The 19999-nt window shown below is 36.8% G+C and overlaps 1 protein-coding gene across 1 annotated transcript in view; it reads left to right on the top strand.

The window, feature by feature from the left end:
- Nucleotides 1-19999, top strand: part of DGKK (diacylglycerol kinase kappa) — a 167153-nt gene that overhangs the window by 92912 nt on the left and 54242 nt on the right. The window contains exon 8 of the mRNA XM_045994759.1: nucleotides 18884-18986. Within this exon, the coding sequence (XP_045850715.1) occupies nucleotides 18884-18986 (103 nt within the window). The remainder of the gene's footprint in view (nucleotides 1-18883; nucleotides 18987-19999) is intronic.

The raw sequence follows: 19999 nt of genomic DNA, 5'->3' as shown, positions 1-19999 counted from the left end.
TTATTATTAATTTCAGAGGTAGAATTTAGTGATTCATCTGCTGCATATAACAGCCAGTGCTCATTACATCAAGTGCCCTCCTTAATGTCCATTATCCAATTACCTGTTCCCCCCACCCACCTCCCCTCTGGCAACTCTCAGTTTGTTTCCTAGAGTTAAGGGTCTCTTATGGTTTGCCTCCCTCTCTGTTTTCATCTTTTTTAAAATTTTTTCCTTCCCTTCCCCTATGTTCATCTGTTTTGTTTCTTAAATTCCGTATATGAGTAAAATCCTATGGTATTTATCTTTCTCTGACTAATTTTGTTAGCATAATACCCTCTAGTTCCATCCATGTCATTTCAAATGACAAGATTTCATTATTTTTGATGGCTAAGTAATATTCCATTGCATGTGTCCATACATACACACACACACACACACACACACACACACACACACACACATCTTTATCTGGAACATCTTTCAATATATTGGCTATTGTGGAGTATCTGACTCTTGATTTCAGCTCAGGTCATGAGATCAAGCCCCATGTTGGACTCTGTGCTGCTTGTGGAGCCTGCTTGAGATTTTCTCTCTCTCTCTCCCTCTGCCCCTCCCCACTGAAGAAAAAAAGAGAAGAAGTGCAAAAGGGACTTCCTTAAGCCGAAATTAAAGGGCATTAATTAATAAAATGAAAGCCTATGAAAAATATAAGTCTCACTGGTAAGGGTAAATTCAGAATAATCTAAGAGTGTAAAAGTGGTGAATTAATCACGCATAAAGCTATTATGAAGGTTAAAAGACAGAAGTAGTAAAAGCAACTATAACTATAATTTGATAAGTGATACATGGCATAAAAATGTAAATATGATATCAAAAACATAAAACATGTGGGGGAGTAAAATATAGAACTTTATAATGCATTCAAGCTTCAATTGTTATCAACTAAAAACAGACTGTTACAAAAGTTGTGATATGTAAGTCTCATGGTAACCACAAAACAATAACCTTAGTAGATACACAAAAGATAAAGAGAAAGAAATCTTCGTATACCACTACAGAAAATCTTCAAATCACAAAGGAAGAGAGCAAGGAACAAAGGAACAGGGGAACTACAAAAGAGCAGAAAGAAATTCAAAACAGCAATTACATACCTAGCAATAATTACCTTAAATATAAGTGAACTAAATTCTCAACTCAAAAGACATAGAGGGACTGGATGGATTAAAAAACAAAAAAGACCCAGTTATATCCTGCCTAGAAGAGACTCACTTCAGATATAATGACACACTCAGACTGAAAGTAAAGGGATGGAAAAAGATATTCCATCCAAATGGAAATTTTAAAAAAGAGGGGTAGTTATACTTATATCAGACAAAATAGACTTTAAATATATACAGAATATTCTATCCAAAAGCAATAGAATATACTTTTTTTCAAATACACATAGAACAGTCTCCAGGATAGATCATATGTTAGACAACAAAACTAGTCTTAATAAATTTTAAATGATTGACGTAATATAAAGCATCTTTTCTGACAACAATGGTATGAAATTAGTAATCAATTATAGGAAGAAAACTGGAAAAACCACAAATATGTGGATATTAAACAACTTGCTACTGAACAACTAATGGGTCAAAGAAGAAATCAAAAGAAAAATTTAAAAAAATTCTTTGAGAATAATGAAAATGGAAATACTGCATACCAAAACTTATGGGATACAGAATTCTGAGAAAATGGTGCTATAGAAGGATCCTGAGCTCACCTCATTCCACAGACACACTGAACTAACCACCACATCAGTACAGCTAATTCAGAAAATGACCCAAAGACTGGCAGAAGAGACCTTCCACAGTTAATTGTGGAAAGGAGGCCATGAGGAAAAGAATAAGAGGGGCAGAGCCACAGGTGGGAACCAAACCCCTGGTTAGGCTAACCACAATTGGAAGAGACACCTCAAGTACAGAGAAATAAGAGGATCAGACCCCACCACCAGGCACCTCAGTCATGGGAGACCTGAAACTGGGAAGACAAGTTCCCATAATATTTGGCTTTGAAAACCAGAGGGGCTTAACTTCATGAGTTTTTACAGTCAGCAGGGCTTAATTCTGAGTACTTTAGAAATCAGTGGGTTTAGCTCCAAGAGAATCAGATGGTGATTGGAAACTAGATCCCTGCTGTTAAAGAGACAGTATAACAAATAACCCAGCTGAGATACAGCACAGAAGCAGAGTTTGAGAAGCACCTGGGCTGTATAAGTGGAGGAGACTTATTAACTAATCACAGAACATAAACTGGAAGGGCAGGATCATTAGGAGACTTATCAAAGAACAAAAGAGCTGATAGATGTCTTTTCTCTCCCATTCTCCAGCCTAGATAGTTGGACACCTGCAGGAACCAGCAAGAACACTCTCTACATAGCTTCCTAAGACTGTGCACCCTACCTCTATTCTCCTGTAGGTCTGCCCCCATTCAACCAGCCAATAGTCCCTTCAAAGCAGCTCCTGCTAAATCTCATCCTGCAAGCAGCTCCAGCAGGGATAAACACCATTCCAAGGTGACTCCTACCTTTGGGAGAGTAGAAGATAACCACACTCACCAGTACACCCACAGTCCCAGCAGTCAAATCTTATAGCTGGCAGTGCAAAGAGGGTATCCTGCTGATCAGTGTAACTGCAATCCTGGCATATGGGCTGGGAGCAGGCATCTGGTCTGACTGCAGGCCTTACCCACCAAAAAAAAGCCTCTCAAGAGATAATGCAAGGAGAGCATCCTGCAGGTCAGTGTGACTGCAGCCTTGGTAGATGAGCTGAAGGAAGGCATCTGGTCTGATTGTCAACACTGCCCAACTACAAGCCTGTGGCAGCCCCACAATGGCTTCTTAACGGCACAGGGACAAACCCCTGCCTAGTATGCCCACAACAGGCAAAGTGAACTATTGCACTAACTAGACTAAAGGCAAACAAGGCTCAGCCACAAAAGAGGGGCAAACACAACCCACATAGGAGACACCACTGAAGTGCCTGGTTCTGGCGAATCAGAGATACTATGCTACAGGGCACCACAAGATTTCTTCATAGAGACACTACTTTGAAGATCAGGAGATGTAACTGACTTATCTAATACACAGAAACAAGCACAAAGAGTTAGACAAAATGAGAAGACAGAGGAATATATCCTGAATGAAAGAACAGGGGGAAAAAAGCAAAAGAGTTAAATGGAAAAAAAATATACATATAAGCAATATATCTGATAAAGAATACAAAGTAATTGTCATAAAAATATTTACTGGACATGAGAAAAGACTGGATGATTTCAGTGAGACCTTCAGCAAAAAAAAAAAAAAAAATCATAGATGAAGAACTCAGTAACTGAAATTAAAAATAAGCTAGAGGAAATCAATATTAGATTAGAGGAGACAGAATCAATAATAGATAAGAGGAGACAGAAGAACAGATCAGTGATGTGGAAGACAGGATAATTGAAAGCAACCAAGATAAAGAACAAAAACAAAGAAGAAGAAGAAGAAATGAGAGTAAGTTAAGGGAACTCAGTGACATCATCAAATATATTAACATTCACATTTAGGGATCCCATAAGGAAAAGAGAGAGAAGAGGCAGAAAATGTATTTGAAGAAATAATAGCTGAAAACTTCTTTAATCTTGGGAAGGAAATAAAGATCCAAATCCAGGCAGCACAGACAGTCCCCAATAATATCAGTCCAAAGAGGTCCACACCAAAATACGTGGTAATTAAAATGGCAAAAACTAGTGATAAAGAAAGGATTTTAAAAGCAACAAGAAAAAATAGTTATATTCAAGGGAAATTCCATAAGGTTCTCAGCTGACTTTTCAGAATAAACTTTGCAGGCCAGAAGAGACTGGCATGATATATTCAAACTACTAAAAGGATAAACCTGCAACCATAAGTACGCTACCCAGCAGAGATGTCATTCAGAACAGGAGAGATCAAGGGTTTCTCAGACCAAAACAAAACAAAACAAAAAAACAAAAAACAAAAAACAACAACAACAAGAAAAGAAAAACAAATAACAACAACAACAACAAAAAAAAAAACAGAAAAAAAAACCCTGAAAGAGTTCATCACCATTAACCCAGCCTTACAATAAATGTTAAAGAAAAGGCCATAATCATGAGTAACAAAATTATAAAAAGAAAAAATTTCACAGGTAACTGCAACCTTATAATAAGAGTAGTAACTAAGTTTAACCATATATATAGATAGATAGATAGATATAGATATATATATGAACTTAGAGAACCAGTATGAAGGTTAAAGCACAAAAACAGTAAAATCAATTATATCTATAAAAATCAGTCAAGGGATTCACAAAATAAAAAGGGTATAAAGTATGACATCCATAAAACATGTGAAGGGAAAATTAAAAACTTAGTGCTTTTAATGAGTTTAAGCTTAGGAAACCATCAACTTAATATAGACTGCTATGTACATAAGATGTTACATACAAACCTAATAGTAACCACAAATAAAAAATATGTAACAGATACACAAGAAAGAAAGACAAAGGAATGCAAGCGTATCACTAAGCAAAGCCATCAAAACACAAGGCACAAGAGCAAGAAAAGAAAGGAACAGAGAAGAACTATAAAAACAACTATAAAATAAGTGGAAAATGGCTATAAGTACAACCTATCAATAATTACTTTTAATACAAATGAACTAAATGCTTTATTTAAGGCATAGAGGGACTGCATGGATAAGAAAGTAAGACCAATCTGTATGTTGCCTACAAGAGTCTCACTTAAGACCTAATGACATGCAGATTGGAAGTGAAAGGATAGGAAAACATTTATCATGCAAATGGAAGACAAGAAAAGCTGGGGTAATAATACATAATAATAAGTAATAATAATAAGACAAAATAGACATTAAAACAAAGACTAACAAGAGACAGAGGACACTACGTAATGAGAAAGGAAAAAAACTATAAGAGGATATAAATTATAAATATTTGTACGCCCAGCATGGGAACACCTAAATACATAGTGTCACCATTAACAGTCATAAAGGAAAAAACTGACAGTGATAAAATAGTGGGGGACTTGGGGCGCCTGGGTGGCTCAGTGGGTTAAAGCCTCTGCCTTCAGCTCAGGTCATGATCCCAGGATCCTGGGATCAAGCCCCGCATCGGGCTCTCTGCTCTGCAGGAAGCCTGCTTCCTCCTCTCTCTCTGCCTGCCTCTCTGCCTAGTTGTGATTTCTCTCTGTTAAATTAATAAAATATTTAAAAAAAATAGTGGGGGACTTTAACACCCCACTTATATCAATGGATACATCATCCAGACAAAAAATAAACAAAGAAATAGCGGCTTTGATGACACATTGGACTAGATGGATGTAATAGATATATTTAGAACATTCCATCCCAAACATCAGAATATACATTCTTTTCAAGTGCATATGGAACATTCTCCAGAATAGATCACATGTGAAGCCACAAAACAAGTTTCAATAAACTCAAAAAGATTGAAACCATATTATGCATGATTTCCAACCATGATGGTATGAAACTAGAAATCAACCACAAGAAGAAATGTGGAAAGAATACAAAAACATGGAGGTTAAATAACCTGCTACTGAACAATGAAGGGTCAATAAAGAAATCAAAGAGGAAATCACAAACTACACAGAGGCAAATAAAAATGAAAGCAAAATGGCCCCAAATCTTTGATGCAGCAAAAGCTGTTCCAAGAGGGAAGATTATAGCAATACAGGCTTTCCTAAATTAAATACATAAATAAATCCTCAAATAAACAACCTAACTTTACATCTAAAGGAGCTATAAAAAGAACAACCAAAGCTGTGAGCCAGTAGAAGGAAGGAAGTAATAAAGATTAGAGCAGAAATAAATGAAATGGAGACTTAAAAAAACAATGGAATAAGAGATCAATGAAACCAGGAGCTTTTTAAAAAATAATAAACAAAAATGATAACTCTTTAGCCAGACCCATCATGAAAAAGAGAGGACTCAAATAAATAAAATTGAAAATGAAGGAGAAATAATAAACAACACCATAGCAATACAAAGGATTATAAGAGAATATTATTAATAATTATAAGCCAATAAGTTCAACAACCTAGAAGAAATGGATAAATTCCTAGAAACATATAACTGTCCAAAACCAAATCAAGATGAAATGGAAAATTTAGAAAAATTACTAGCAATAAAATTTAATCAGTAATCAAAAAACTCCCAACACACAAAACTTTAGTATCAGCTGGCTTCACAGATGAATTCTACCAAACATTTACAGAAGAGTTAAAACATATTCTTCTCGGGCGCCTGGGTGGCTCAGTGGGTTAAGCCGCTGCCTTCGGCTCAGGTCATGATCTCGGGGTCCTGGGATCAAGTCCCACATAGGGCTCTCTGCTCAGAAGGGAGCCTGCTTCCCTCTCTCTCTCTCTCTGCCTGCCTCTCTATCTACTTGTGATCTGTCTCTGTCAAATAAATGAAAAAAAAAAAAAAAACATATTCTTCTCAAACTATTCCAAAAAACAGAATAGGATATATACCTTCCAAATTCATTCTATAATGCTACTATTACCCTCATTACAAACACTAGATAAAGACCTTAAAAAAAAAACTGTAGGCCTATGTCCCTGAAGAATACAGATAAAAGATTCACCACAAAATATTATCAAACTGAATCTAAGAATACTATAAAAAATCATTCACTATAATCAAGTGTCACTTATTCAAAGGAAGCAAATATAGATAGATGATAGATAGATAGAGGTAGATATCATAAAAATAATGAAATCTTGCTATTTGCAACAACATGGATAGATCTAGAGGGTATAACTCTAAATAAAATAGATCAGACAGGGGTGATTGGGTGAGTCTATCAGTGAAGTGTCCAACTCTTGATCTCTACTCAGGTCTTGATCTCAGAGTTGGGAGTTTAAGCCCCATGTTGGGCTGCATGCTGGGTATGGAGCCTACTTTAAAAAATGTTAGGGGGTATCTGGGTGGCTCAGTGGGTTAAGCCTCTGCCTTTGGCTTAGGTCATGATCTCAGGGTCCTGGGATTGAGCCCCACATCGGGCTCTCTGCTCAGCAGGGAGTCTGCTTCCTCCCCCCACCGCCTGCCTCTCTGCTTGCTTGTGATCTCTGTCTGTCAAATAAATAAACAAATAAAATCTTTTTAAAAGATAAGTTAGAGAAAGAAAAATACCATGTGATTTTACAATATGTGAAATTTAAGAAACAAAGCAAATGAACAAACAAAAAAAAGTGACAGACAGACTCTTAAATACAGAGCACAAAAATGGTTGCGAGAGCAGAGGTGGATGGGATATGGGTGGAAAAGGTGGAGGTTAAGAGTATACTTTTCCTAATGAGTACCAAGTAATGTATAGAATTGTTGAATCATTATATTGTACACCCAAAATCAATATAACATTGTATGTTAATTAAACTTTAACTTAAAAAAAAGAAAAAAAAAACTTAAGGGACACAACAAAAGTAGTTCTAAGAGGAAATTTCATAGTGATAAAAACCTGAAGGACGACACATGTTGTGATGATCATTGTGTGTAATACCCAACTAAGGAACTGTTGAACACTACATCAAAACTAATGATGTACTGCATGTTGGCTAATTGAATATAATTTTTAAAAAACTGAAGAAATAAGAAAATCTCAAATGAACAACCTAACTTTATACTTCAAAGAAATAGAATAAGACCAAGTGAAACCCAAAGTTAGTAAAAGGAAATTACTAAGATTAGAACAGCAATAAATGCAATTGAAACTAAAAAGACAATAGATCAATGAAGCAAAGAGGTGATTCCTTTAAAAGATAAACAAAACTGAAAAATCTTTAGCTACACTCACCCTGAAAACAAAGAGAAATGTCAAATAAATAATATCAGAAATGATTGAAGAAATATCACAACTGATATCACAGAAATACAAAGGATCATAAAGGAGTACCATGAATGATTTATACACCAACAAACTGGAAACATAGAAGAAATGAATAAATTACTCGAAACATAAAACCACAAAGACTGAATCATAAAGATATAGAAAATCTGAGCAGACAGATTACTAGTAGGGAGACTGACTCAATAATCAAAAACCTTCCAACAGGGGTGCCTGAGTGGCTCAGTCAGTTGGGTATCTGCCTTCAACTCGGGTCATGATCCCGGGGTCCTAAGCTTGAGCCCTGCATCATGCTCCCTGCTCAGCAGGGAGTCTGCTTCTCCATCTCCCTCTGCCATTTCCACTGCTTGTGCTCCCCTCTCTATCTATCTATCTCCCTCCCTCTCTCTTTCTCCCTCTCTTTCTCTCAAATAAATAAAATCTAAAAACAAATACCTCCCAACAAAAAAATGTCCAGGGCCAGACATATTCACTAGTAAATTCTATCAAACATTAAAAAATAATACCAATCCTTCTTAAATTCTTTCAAAAAATAGAAGAAGGAACACTTCCAAACTCCTTCTATGAAACCAACATTACCCTGGCACCAAGACCAGACAAGAATGTCACAAGAAAAAAAGTTACAGGCCAGGGACACCTGTGTGGCTCAGTCAGTTAAGCCACTGCCTTTGGCTCAGGTCATGATCCCAGGGTCCTGGGACTGAGTCCCACATCAGGCTCCTAGCTCAGTGGGGAACATGCTTCTCTCTCTGCCTCTGCCTGCCACTCTGCCTGCTTGTTGTGTGCTCTCTCTCTCTCTCTTCTTTCTCTGACAAATAAATAAATAAAATCTTTTTTAAAAAATTACAGGCTAAATACCTCTGATGAACATAGATGAAAAAATCCTCAACAAAATATTAACAAGCCAAATTCAACAGTACATAAAAGGATCATACACTGTAATCAAGTGGGATTTATTCAAGGGATGCAGTCCTGGTTCAACATGCACAAACCAATTGATATGATACCCCACATTAAAAAAATGAAAACTAAAAATTATATGATTATTTTATGGGGCACCTTGGTGGCTCAGTCAGTTAAGCATCTCCCTTTGGCTTGGGTCATGGTCCCAGGGTCCTGGAATTAAGTCCCACGTCAGGCTCCCTGCTCAGTAGAGAGCCTGCTTCTCCCTCTCCCCCCTGATCATGCTCTCTCTCTCTACCTCTTTCTCTCTTTCTCTCTCTCTCAAATAAATAAAAATCTTTAAAGAAAAAAATGATCATTTCAATAGATGGAGAAAATCACTTTACAGGATTTGGTATTTATGATAAGATCTCTCAACAAAGTGGATATAGAGAAAATATACTTCAACATGATAAAGGCCATATATGACAAGCTCACAGCTAATATCATACTCAATGGTGAAAAGCTTTCAGCTTTTTCTCTAAAATCAGGAGCATGACAAGGATATCTACTCGCCTTGCTATTATTCTACATCATATTAGAAGTCTTAGGGGGAAAAAAGAAAAGATGAAAGAAAAATCATCCAGTTATAAAATGAATAAGTCACAGAGTTAAAAAAGAAGTACAGCATAGGGAATAGAGTCAACAATATTGTAGTAACATTGTATGGTGACTACATTAATCATGGTGATAATTGAATGATATATAGAGTTATTGGATCAATATGTTGTACACCTGAAGCTAATATAACATTGTATGTCAATAGCACTTCAATAATAAATTCTTTAAAGCATCCAAATCATAAAAGAAGTAAAGCTGTCATTATTTGCAGATGACATATTATGTATAGAAAACCCTAAAGAGTTTACAAAAATCTGTTAGAATTAATAAATTCAGCAAAACTGCAAGATTCAAAATTAACATACAAAAATCTGTTGCATTTTTATATACTAATTAACTATCAGAAAGAAATTAAGAAAATAATCTCATTGATAATTACATCAAAAAGAATAAAATACCTAGGAATAAGTTTAACCAAGGAAATGAAAGAACTGTACTCTGAAAACTACAAGATATTGATGAAAGAAATTGAGTAAGGCAAAAATAAATGGAAAAATATTTTGTGCTCATGGATTGGAAGAATTAATATTGTTAAAATGTCTATACTGCCCAATGAAAGGACAGATTCAAAGCAGTCCCTATCAAAATTCCAATGGGGATTGCCAGGGTGGATCAGTCTGTTAAGCATCTGACTCTTGATTTCAGCTCAGGTCAAAATCTCAGAGTCATGAGATTGAGCTCCGTATCAGGCTCTGCGCTCAGTGTGGTGTATGCTTGGAATTTTCTTTCTCTCCCTCTCCCTCTGCTCCTCCACCAAACTCATACACAAGCATGCTCACGTGCTCTAAATATATACATACATATATGCATGCACATATACATACATACATACATAAAATCTGTTTTAAAAATTCCAATGGGATTTTTCACAGAAATAGAACAATCCCAAAATTTGTATGGAACCACAGTAGACCCCAAATAACAAACACAATCCTGAGAAAGAAGAACAAAGTAGGAGACATCATACTCCATGATTTAAAACTATATTATAAAGTCATAGTAATAAAAATAGTATGGTATTAGCATAACTACAGGCACATAGATCAATGGAACAAAAGAGAGAGCACAGAGATAAACCCACACATATCTGGTCAACTGATTGGCAAAGGAGCCAAGAATATACAATGAAGAAAGGAGTCTTTTCAATAAATGGTGCGAGAAAAAGTAGACAGTCACATGAAAAAAGAATGAAACAAGATCACTATCTCATACCACTCACAAATAATAGCTCAATGAATTCAAGTCTTGAATGTAAGACCTAAAACCATAAAACTCCTAAAAGAAAACATAAGTGGTGAGTTCCTTGATATCAGACATGCCATGGTTTCTTTGGATTTAACATCAAAAGTAAAGACAACAATGGAAAAGATAAGTGAAATTACTAAAAAACTTTCTGTAGAGGAGGAGTTATGATGACAGAGGAGTAGGGGTACCCTAAGCTTGCCTTGTCCCTCAAACACAGCTAGATAAATATCAAATCATTTTGAACAACCAAGAAATCAATCTGAGGACTGAGAGAGCTAAACTGTGCAAGTAGAGGTAGCAAAATGACCTCATCATCAAAGATAGAAGCTGTGGAGAGTTGATTTGGGGGAGAAAGGAACTGTGGGTGCTGTATAGGGGAGGGAGCTCTGATCACAGAGAGAGGAGCAAGAGAGAAAGAGAGACAGAAAACGTGAAAGTGTGTGCAAGGGGTTGCACAAGAAAAACTCTTCCTCAAAATCATTGACTAAGAAAAGAAGAGGGGCTGAACACCACAAGTTTTTTTTTTTAATTTTTTATTTTTTTAATGTATTTATTTTTTAAGCATAACAGTATTCATTGTTTTTGCACAACACCCAGTGCTCCATGCAATACGTGCCCTCCCTATTACCTACCACCTGTTCCCCCAACCTCCCACCCCTGACCCTTCAAAACCCTCAGGTTGTTTTTCAGAGTCCATAGTCTCTTATGGTTCGCCTCCCCTTCCAATTTTTTTTTTATAAACATATAATGTATTTTTATCGCCAGGGGTACAGGTCTGTGAATCGCCAGGTTTACACACTTCACAGCACTCACCATAGCACATACCCTCCCCAATGTCCATAACCCCCTCCCCCTCTCCCAACCCCACCTCCCCCCAGCAACCCCCAGTTTGTTTTGTGAGATTAAGAGTCATTTATGGTTTGTCTCCCTCCCAATCCTATCTTGTTTTTTTTAAGTGACAAAGCTCTAAAGCTTCAGAGTCCACACAATCACCAGTGTCATGTCTGGTGGGCTTGGTGGTACTCCAGTGGGGCAGGGATCAAGGAGCTGGCAGTGTGGTCTGAGGATCCCCTGGGTCACCTAGGGACAAACAGTTCCCCTGCTTGGAGTGCATTTAGGAGAGGTGGCATGGCCTCTCCAGGGATAAAAGATCCAGTGGGCACCATTTGAGCTGCCCCATTCACTAGCATAGGAACAGAGACACCAGCTGAGGACAGCAATACTTGTGCTTGGTTTTGGCCGTGCTTTCCCATAAACTCCAAACCACTGTGCAGTTTCACAATTAACTTCCTAGACAAAATGGCACAGGCCATAGCACAGTAAGAACCTTCCCCTAGAGGATCAAACACAGGAGTGTGTTTGCCACACAAACACCTGGCAGGCAGACAGCCTAAGCAAAGATAGGGTGAAGGCAGGGATCTGGCAGAAGAGGGAGAAGAACAGGGGTAATTTTTTGCTCTTCTGTGAGGGCTTCCTGAAGAGTGGTGGGTGCGAACTCCCCATTCCAGTTAGGAGACGGCAGGGGAAGGCTGCTTTCTCTCCTGCCCATTAGCACTAACCACCCTCAGTGAGCAAAACAGCACCAACTCATGGAGGCTGGAATCACTTTCAATAAGCTCTGCCTCCCCTGCACCCTGCAAGTGCATCTCTGCTAGGGCAAGTCTGCCTGAGAATCAGCTGCAGTGGGCCCCACCCTCAGAAGACCAGCACAAACTCCTCCATGCACCAAGTCTACTGGTCATAGAATGCTGCACAGTTTCAGCTCTAGGGGAAATAGGATATAGCTTCCTTTTTTTATTATTTTTTATTTTTTGGATATAGCTTCTTTTAACAAGCAGACCAAAGCACACCTAGGCTTTAGCTTCCTTTTGTTTTTGTTTTTGTTTTTTTCTTGAACCTCTTCTTAATATAACCATTACTCTCAGGAGCAGGAATATAACATGCTTTCCTAATAAAAAACAGTGACCTGGACAAAATGACAAGATAGAGAAACTCATCCCAAAAGAAAGAATAGGAAGAAGTCACAGCCAGGGATTTAATCAATACTGATACAACTAAGATATCTGAACTAGGATTTACAAAAATAATCATAAGAATACCAGTTGGGCTTGAGAAAAGTCTGGAAGAAACTAGAGTATCCCTTACTGCAGAGATAAAAGTATTAAAAACTAGTCAGGCCAAAATAAATAATGCTATAACTAAGATGCAAAACTGACTGGATACAATGACAATGAGGATGGATGAAGCAGAGGAACAAATCAGTGATATAGAAGATAAAATTATAGAAAATAACGAATCACAAATGTAGACTTAGGGAACTCAGTTTCTCCTTAAAATGTAATAATGTTCATGTCATAGAAGTCCAGAAAGAAGAAAAAGAAAATAGAGCAGAACGTTTATTTGAGCAAATTATAGCTGAAAACTTCCTTAATCTTGGATAGGAAATAGACATTTCAATCCAAGAAGCACAGAGAATTCCCATTAAATACAACAAAACCTGGCCATCAACAAGACATATCATAGTAAAATTCACAAAATACACAGACAAGGAAAGAATCCTGAAAGCACCAAGGGGAAAAAAAAGTCCTTAACATACAAGGTAATACAGATCAGGTCATAGCAGGTCTGTCCACAAAAACATGGCAGGTCAGAAGACAGTGGTAGGATATATTCTACATGCTGAATGAGAAAAACATGCAGTCAGAATACTTTATCTAGCAAGGCTGTCATTCATAATTGAGGGAGAGGGAAAGAGTTTCCCAAACAAACAAACAAATAAACAAAAAGGAGTTTGTGACCACTAAACCAGCCCTGGAAGAGATAGTAAAGGGGGACTCTTTGAGTAGGGGGGGAAGACAAAAGCAACAAAGTCTAGAAGGGACAGAAAACATCACCAGAAACACCAAATTTAGAGGTAACACAATGGCTCTAAATCCATATCTATCAATAATCACACTCAATGTAAATGGACTAGATGTTCCAATCAAGATGTAAGGTATCAGAATGGATAAAAAAGCAAGACCCATCCATATGCCATCTACAAGAGACTCATTTTAGACCAAGACACCTACAGATTGAAAGTGAAGAGTTGGAGAACCATCTATTATCATAATGGATATCCAAAAGAAAGCCAAAGTAGCCATACTTATATCAGAAAAATGAGATTTTAAACCAAACTGTAACAAGAGATAAAGAAGAGCATTATATCCTAATCAAGGGACCTATTCATTAAGAAGGTCTAACAATTCTAAGAATCTATGTCCCCAACTTGGGAGCACCCAAATATATAAATCAATTAATAATGAACATAAAGAAACTCATGAATAATAATACAATAACAGTAGGGGACATTAATACCCCGCTTATAGCAATAGACAGATCATCTAAACAGAAAATCAATAAGGAAACAATGGCTTTGAATGACACACTGGACCAAATGAATTTAACAGGTATATTCAGAACATTTCATGCTAAAGCAGCAGAATACACATTCTTTTTGAGTGCACGTGGAACATTCTCCACAATAGATCACATACTGACTGGGTCACAAATCAGTCTTCAACAAGGAAAAAATGGAGATCATACAATGCATATTTTCTGACCACAATGTTTTGAAACTTGAAGTCAACCACAAGAAAAAAATTTGGAAAGACCAAAAATACATGGAGATTAAAGAATATCTTACTAAAGAATGAATGGGTTAACCAGCAAATTAAAGAAGAAATTGGGGAAAAAAAACACACAGAAGCAAATAAAAATGAAAACATATCAGTCCAAAACCTTTGGGATGCAGCAAAGGCAATCCTAAGAGGGAAGTATATTGCAATATAGGCCTACCTCAAGAAGCAAGAAAAGTCTCAAAAACACAACCTAACTTCACACCTAAAGAAAGTAGAAAGAGAACAGCAAATAAAGCCTAAAGCCAGCAGAAGAAGGGAAATAATTAAAATTAAAGCAGAAATAAACAACATAGGGAAAAAAAATTAAACAAATCAGTGAAACTAAGAGCTAGTTCTGTGAAAGAATTAATAAAATTGATAAGCCCCCAGCCAGACTTATCCCAAAGAGAAAGGACACAGATAAATAAAATCATGAATGAAAGAGGAGAGATCAAAACCAACACCACAGAAATCCAATCAATCATAAAAGAATATTATGAAAAAATATGTGCCCACAAACCGAGCAATCTGGAAGGAATGGAGGAATTCCTACAAACATACAAACTACCAAAACTGAAACAGGATGAAATAGAAAATTTGAGTAGATCCACAACCACCAAAGAAATGGAATCAGGAATCAAAAATCTCCAAACAAACAAATGTCCAGGGCCAGATGGCTTCCCAGGAGAATTCTACCAGACATTTGAAAAAGAGCGTATACCTAGTCTTCTCAACTGTTCCAAAAATTGCAAAAGGAAGGGAAACTTCCAAACTCATTCCACAGGGCCAACATTACTTTGATTCCAAAACCAAACACCTCACTGAGAAAGAGAACTACAGGTCAATATCCCTGATGAACATGGATGCAAAAATTCTCAATAAGATACTGGTAAATTGAATCTAAATGTACATTAAAAGAATTATTCACCACAATCAGGAGATATTTATTCCTGGGCTGCAGGGGTGTTTTAACATCTGAAAGTCAATCAATGTTGATGCACCACATTAATAAAAGAAAGGATAAGAATCAGATGATCCTCTTAATAGATGCAGAAAAGTATTTGACAAAACACAGCATCCATTCTTGATAAAAGCCCTCAGTAAAGGAGGGATAGATGGAACATATTTTAACATCTTAAGTGCCTTATAGGAAACACCTACAGTGAATATCATCCTCAAGGGTGAAAAACTGAAAGCTTTTCCTCTACAGCTGGAACAGGACAAGGATGTTCACTCTCACTATTACTATTCAACATTGTACTGGAAGTCTTACCCTCAGTGATCAGACAACAAAAAGAAATAAAAGGCATCTGAATCAGCAGGGAAGAAGTCAAACTTTCACTATTTGTAGACATCCTACTCTATATAGAAAACCTGGACAAATTCACCAAAAATTTACTAGAACTAACACATGAATTCAGCAAAGTTGCAAGAAATAAAGTCAATGTACAGAAATCTGTTGCATATCCATACACCAATAATGAAGTAGCAGAAAAAGAAACCAAGGATTTGATCCCATTTATAATTGCACCAAAAACAATAAGATACCTAGGAATAAACCTAATTAAAGAGGTAAAGATCTGTACTCTGAAAACTATAGAACACTTATGGAAGTAATTGAAGAGGACAAAAAGAAATGGAAAAAAAATTTCATGCTCATGAATTAGAAGAACAAAAATGGTTCAAATGTCCATACTACTGAAAGCAATCTACACATTTAATGCAATCCCTATCAAATAGCATTTTTCACAGAGCTAGAACAAATCCTAAAATTTGTACAGAACCACAAAAGACCCCAAAGAGCCAAAGCAGTCTTGAAAAAGAAACACAAATCTGGAGGCATCATGATTCTGAACTTCAAGCTATATTACAAAGTTATAGTCATGAAGACAGTATGGTACTGGCCCAAAAACAGACACATGGATCAAGAGAACAGAATATAGTACTCAGAAATGAACCCACAACTATATGATCAACTAACCTTTGACAAGTCAGGAAGGAATATCCAATGGAAAGCAGACAGTCTCTTCAATAAATAGTGTTGGGAAAACTGGACAGCAACATGCAAAAGAATGAAACTGGATCACTTACACCATACACAAAAATAAAATCAAAATGGATGAAAGACCTAAAAGTGAGATAGGAAACTATCAAAATCCTAGAGGAAAACAGAGGCAGCAACCTCTTTGACATTGGCCATAGCAACATCTTGCTAGACATATTGCTGGAGGCATGGGAAACAAAAGCAAAAATGAACTATTAGGACTTCATCAAGATAAAAAGCTTCTGCACAGTGAAGAAAACAATCAACATAACTAAAAGGCAGCCTACAGAATGGGAGAAGATATTCGCAAATGGCATAGTATCAAAAATGTATAAATAATGTATTAAACTCAACCCCCAGAAAACAAATAATCCTGTTAAGAAATGGGCGGAAGACATGAACAGACATTTTTCCAAAGAAGACATGTAGATGGCTAACAGACATGCGAAGAGATGCTTAATATCACTAATCATCATGGAAATACAAATCCATACCACGATGACCTCACACATCAGAATGGCTAAAATTAACAACATGAGAAACAACAGGTGTTTGTGAGGAGTCCAAGAAAGGGGAGCCCTTTTGCCCTGTTGGTGGGAATGCAAACTGAGGCAACCACTCTGGAAAACAGTATGGAGGTTCCTCAAAAAGTTAAAAATAGAACTACACTATAACCCAGCAATTGCACTATTAGGTATTTACCCAAAAGATACAAAAGTACAGATTTGAAGGGGTACATGCACCCCCATGTTTATAGCGGCATTGTCAACAAAGGCCAAACTATAGAAAGAGCCCGAGTGTCCACTGACTGATGTATGGATAAAGAAAAAGTATTATATCTATTCAACGGACTGTTACTCAGCCATCAAAAAGAATGAAATCTTGCCATTTGCCATGATGTAGATGGATCTATACTGTGCTGTGCTAAGCGAAATAAGTCAGTCAGAGAAAGACAAATACTATGTGATTTTGCTCATATGTGGAATTTAGGAAACAATGCAGATGAACATGTGGGAAGGAAAAAGAAACAAGAGAAGGAGGCAAACTCTAAGAGTCTCTTAAAGTTAGAGGACAAACTGAGGGTTGATGGAAGGAGGTGGATGGAGGATGGGTTAAAATTAAAAATTAAAAATAGAACTACTATTTGACCTAGCAATTCAACTTCTGTGTATTTATGTGAAAAAAATGAAAACACGAGTTCAAAATCATATAGGCACCCTCATGTTCCCTGCGACACCATTTACAATAGTCAAGATATGAAAACAACATTAAGTGTCAAGATATGGACACAACATAAGTGCTGTATGAATGAAGAAAATGTGGTAGATGTATGTGCAATGGAATATTATTCAGCCCTAAAAATGAAGGAAATCTTGCCATTTGCAATAACATGGATGGACCTTAGGGCATTATGCTACATAAAATGAGTCAGACAGAGAATGAGAAATACTATATGATCTCACATATATATGAAATTTTTAAAAAAATGAGCTCATGCATATGGGGAGAGGGGAAATGGGCAAAATAGGTGAAGGTGGTCAAAAGATACAAAATTCCAGTTATAAAATAAATAAGTCATCAGGATATCATGAACAGCATAGTGACTATAGTTAATAATGCTGTTTTGCCTCTTTCTAAGTTGCTAAGAGTATAGACCTTAAAATTTCCCATCACAAGAAAAAACTGTAATTATGTATGGTGACAGATATTAACTATATTTACTGTGGTGATCATTTTGTAATATATACAAATATCAAATCATTATGTTGTACACCTGGAACTGATAAAATGTTATATGTCAATTATGTCTCAGTTTTAAAAAAAAAGAGAGAGAGAGAGAGGCGACTCTGGTTGTTCTCTGGCTCTCTTTTAATTGCTTTTGTGTAATCAAGCCAGGTTCATGTCCTCTACGAACTGTAAAATTGTCTAGGAAAGGTACCTAAAAATATCGAAATTTGGGAAATATAACCACTTGTGGGAAAGGCAGCAGAATCTCAGTTCTGCCACTTCCCAGCTGTTTGACCTTGAGCAAGATTCTTCACCTCTCCAACCTTTCGTATCCTCGTTTCTAAAATGAACCTAATAATGTGTTCCCTACCATACAGAGTTGTTGTAAGGATTGAAGCGTAATAGCATATTAACAGGATTAGTACTCTTAAAATGCAAGTAAGTTCCCCATTCTGTAGGCCACTAAGATTGTGCCCTATGGTTAACGTCTTCTTAATGCCTTTGAAAGCTACCTTTGAAAGGAACAGAGTTCAAAGCCCCCCTTCAGGATAGTGCATGCTGAAGTTGGGAAGGTGTGTCTAGTTTGAGACAGGGGAATGTGTATGGCACCAAATCTCAGAAAGGGAGATTTTAATACTGGGGACCCAAATCTTGGAACTGGAACTCAAGACTAATCAATTGTACCATTTTCTCTCCCCTCCCTTTTTTTCTCTGTTCTTCTTTTGTCGTTTCAGGTGCATGATGACTGCCGGGGACGGTTTTCCAAGGAATGCTGGTTTGGAAGTCATCGAACATCAGTCATTCCTCCCACTGCCCTCAGCGACCCTAAAGGAGATGGTGAGTACCCAAATTTTAACCTCAGAATGTATTTCACTGGGGAGGGAGGAAAGGTGATAAGACTGGGGAAATTTTTAAATTAATTTTAATTAAATTATTATTTTCAACCAGTAAATGGGGAAGTAGGAATGTGTATATATGTAGAGACAGCTCATGTTTCTTTTTAGACCTTTGGGATAAGGACTGTTGATGTTTATGGCATATATGTATGTGGGCATGTTCTCTGTAGGCTTTGTCCCAATTGTTCCTGAATTATCAGAATTGATTCCAGCTTTTTCATGATTTTCAGATGCTAGAAAATCCACAAAATAAGTTTGCTTGCATCCAGGTGGGCAAGGAAGAACTACATAAAGGCCCAGGTCATATTATTTTTAGAATGGAAACTAATACCAAGGTTGACTCCAAATCTGAAACTAGCATGATTATTGCCCCAACATGCTCTGTTGATGCTTTGTCAATTCCTAAACTCAAGTGATTTATTGAGAATTCTATTCATAAGGTGCTGAAAGGCTACAAAGAGATCCAAGATAAGAACATTTTCAGAGCTTTTGGTTATTGTTGACCCAGGATATTGATATAGTATGACAATATATAGATTAAGGTAGCATTATGGTAAGCACCAAAGGATTTACACTTGGAGACCCTTGGAGATCAGAAAATATTAGGACTGTCAACTAATTGCAAGATGTTGTATAGAAAGGAGGCAGAAATGAAATAAATGCAGCAAGAGTAAGCTTTCTATAGAGTCTTCTTTCAGAAGGTCTAGAGATGTTAGAACAGATAAAACAGGGGCAAAGCAGAGGGATGTTTCATCCAGTTTGCTTGTCTTTATTATTAAATAATGATGAGACTTAGAAACAACATGGTGTAAAGGAAAAAAACAAAGGCCAGACAACCATGAGTTTTAGTCACTTACTAGCTAGGTGACCTTGAGTAAGTCACACATTCTCTGAGCTTCACTTTCCACATCTAAGTGGGAATGATAACTGTGTATTGGGAGGATAAGTGATAAT

This window comes from Meles meles, chromosome X, assembly GCF_922984935.1.
Source record: "Meles meles chromosome X, mMelMel3.1 paternal haplotype, whole genome shotgun sequence".
In the NCBI taxonomy this organism is placed as follows: Eukaryota; Metazoa; Chordata; class Mammalia; order Carnivora; family Mustelidae; genus Meles; species Meles meles.
Note: the sequence above shows the minus strand (reverse complement) of the source record. Positions and strands in the feature narration are given on the sequence as shown.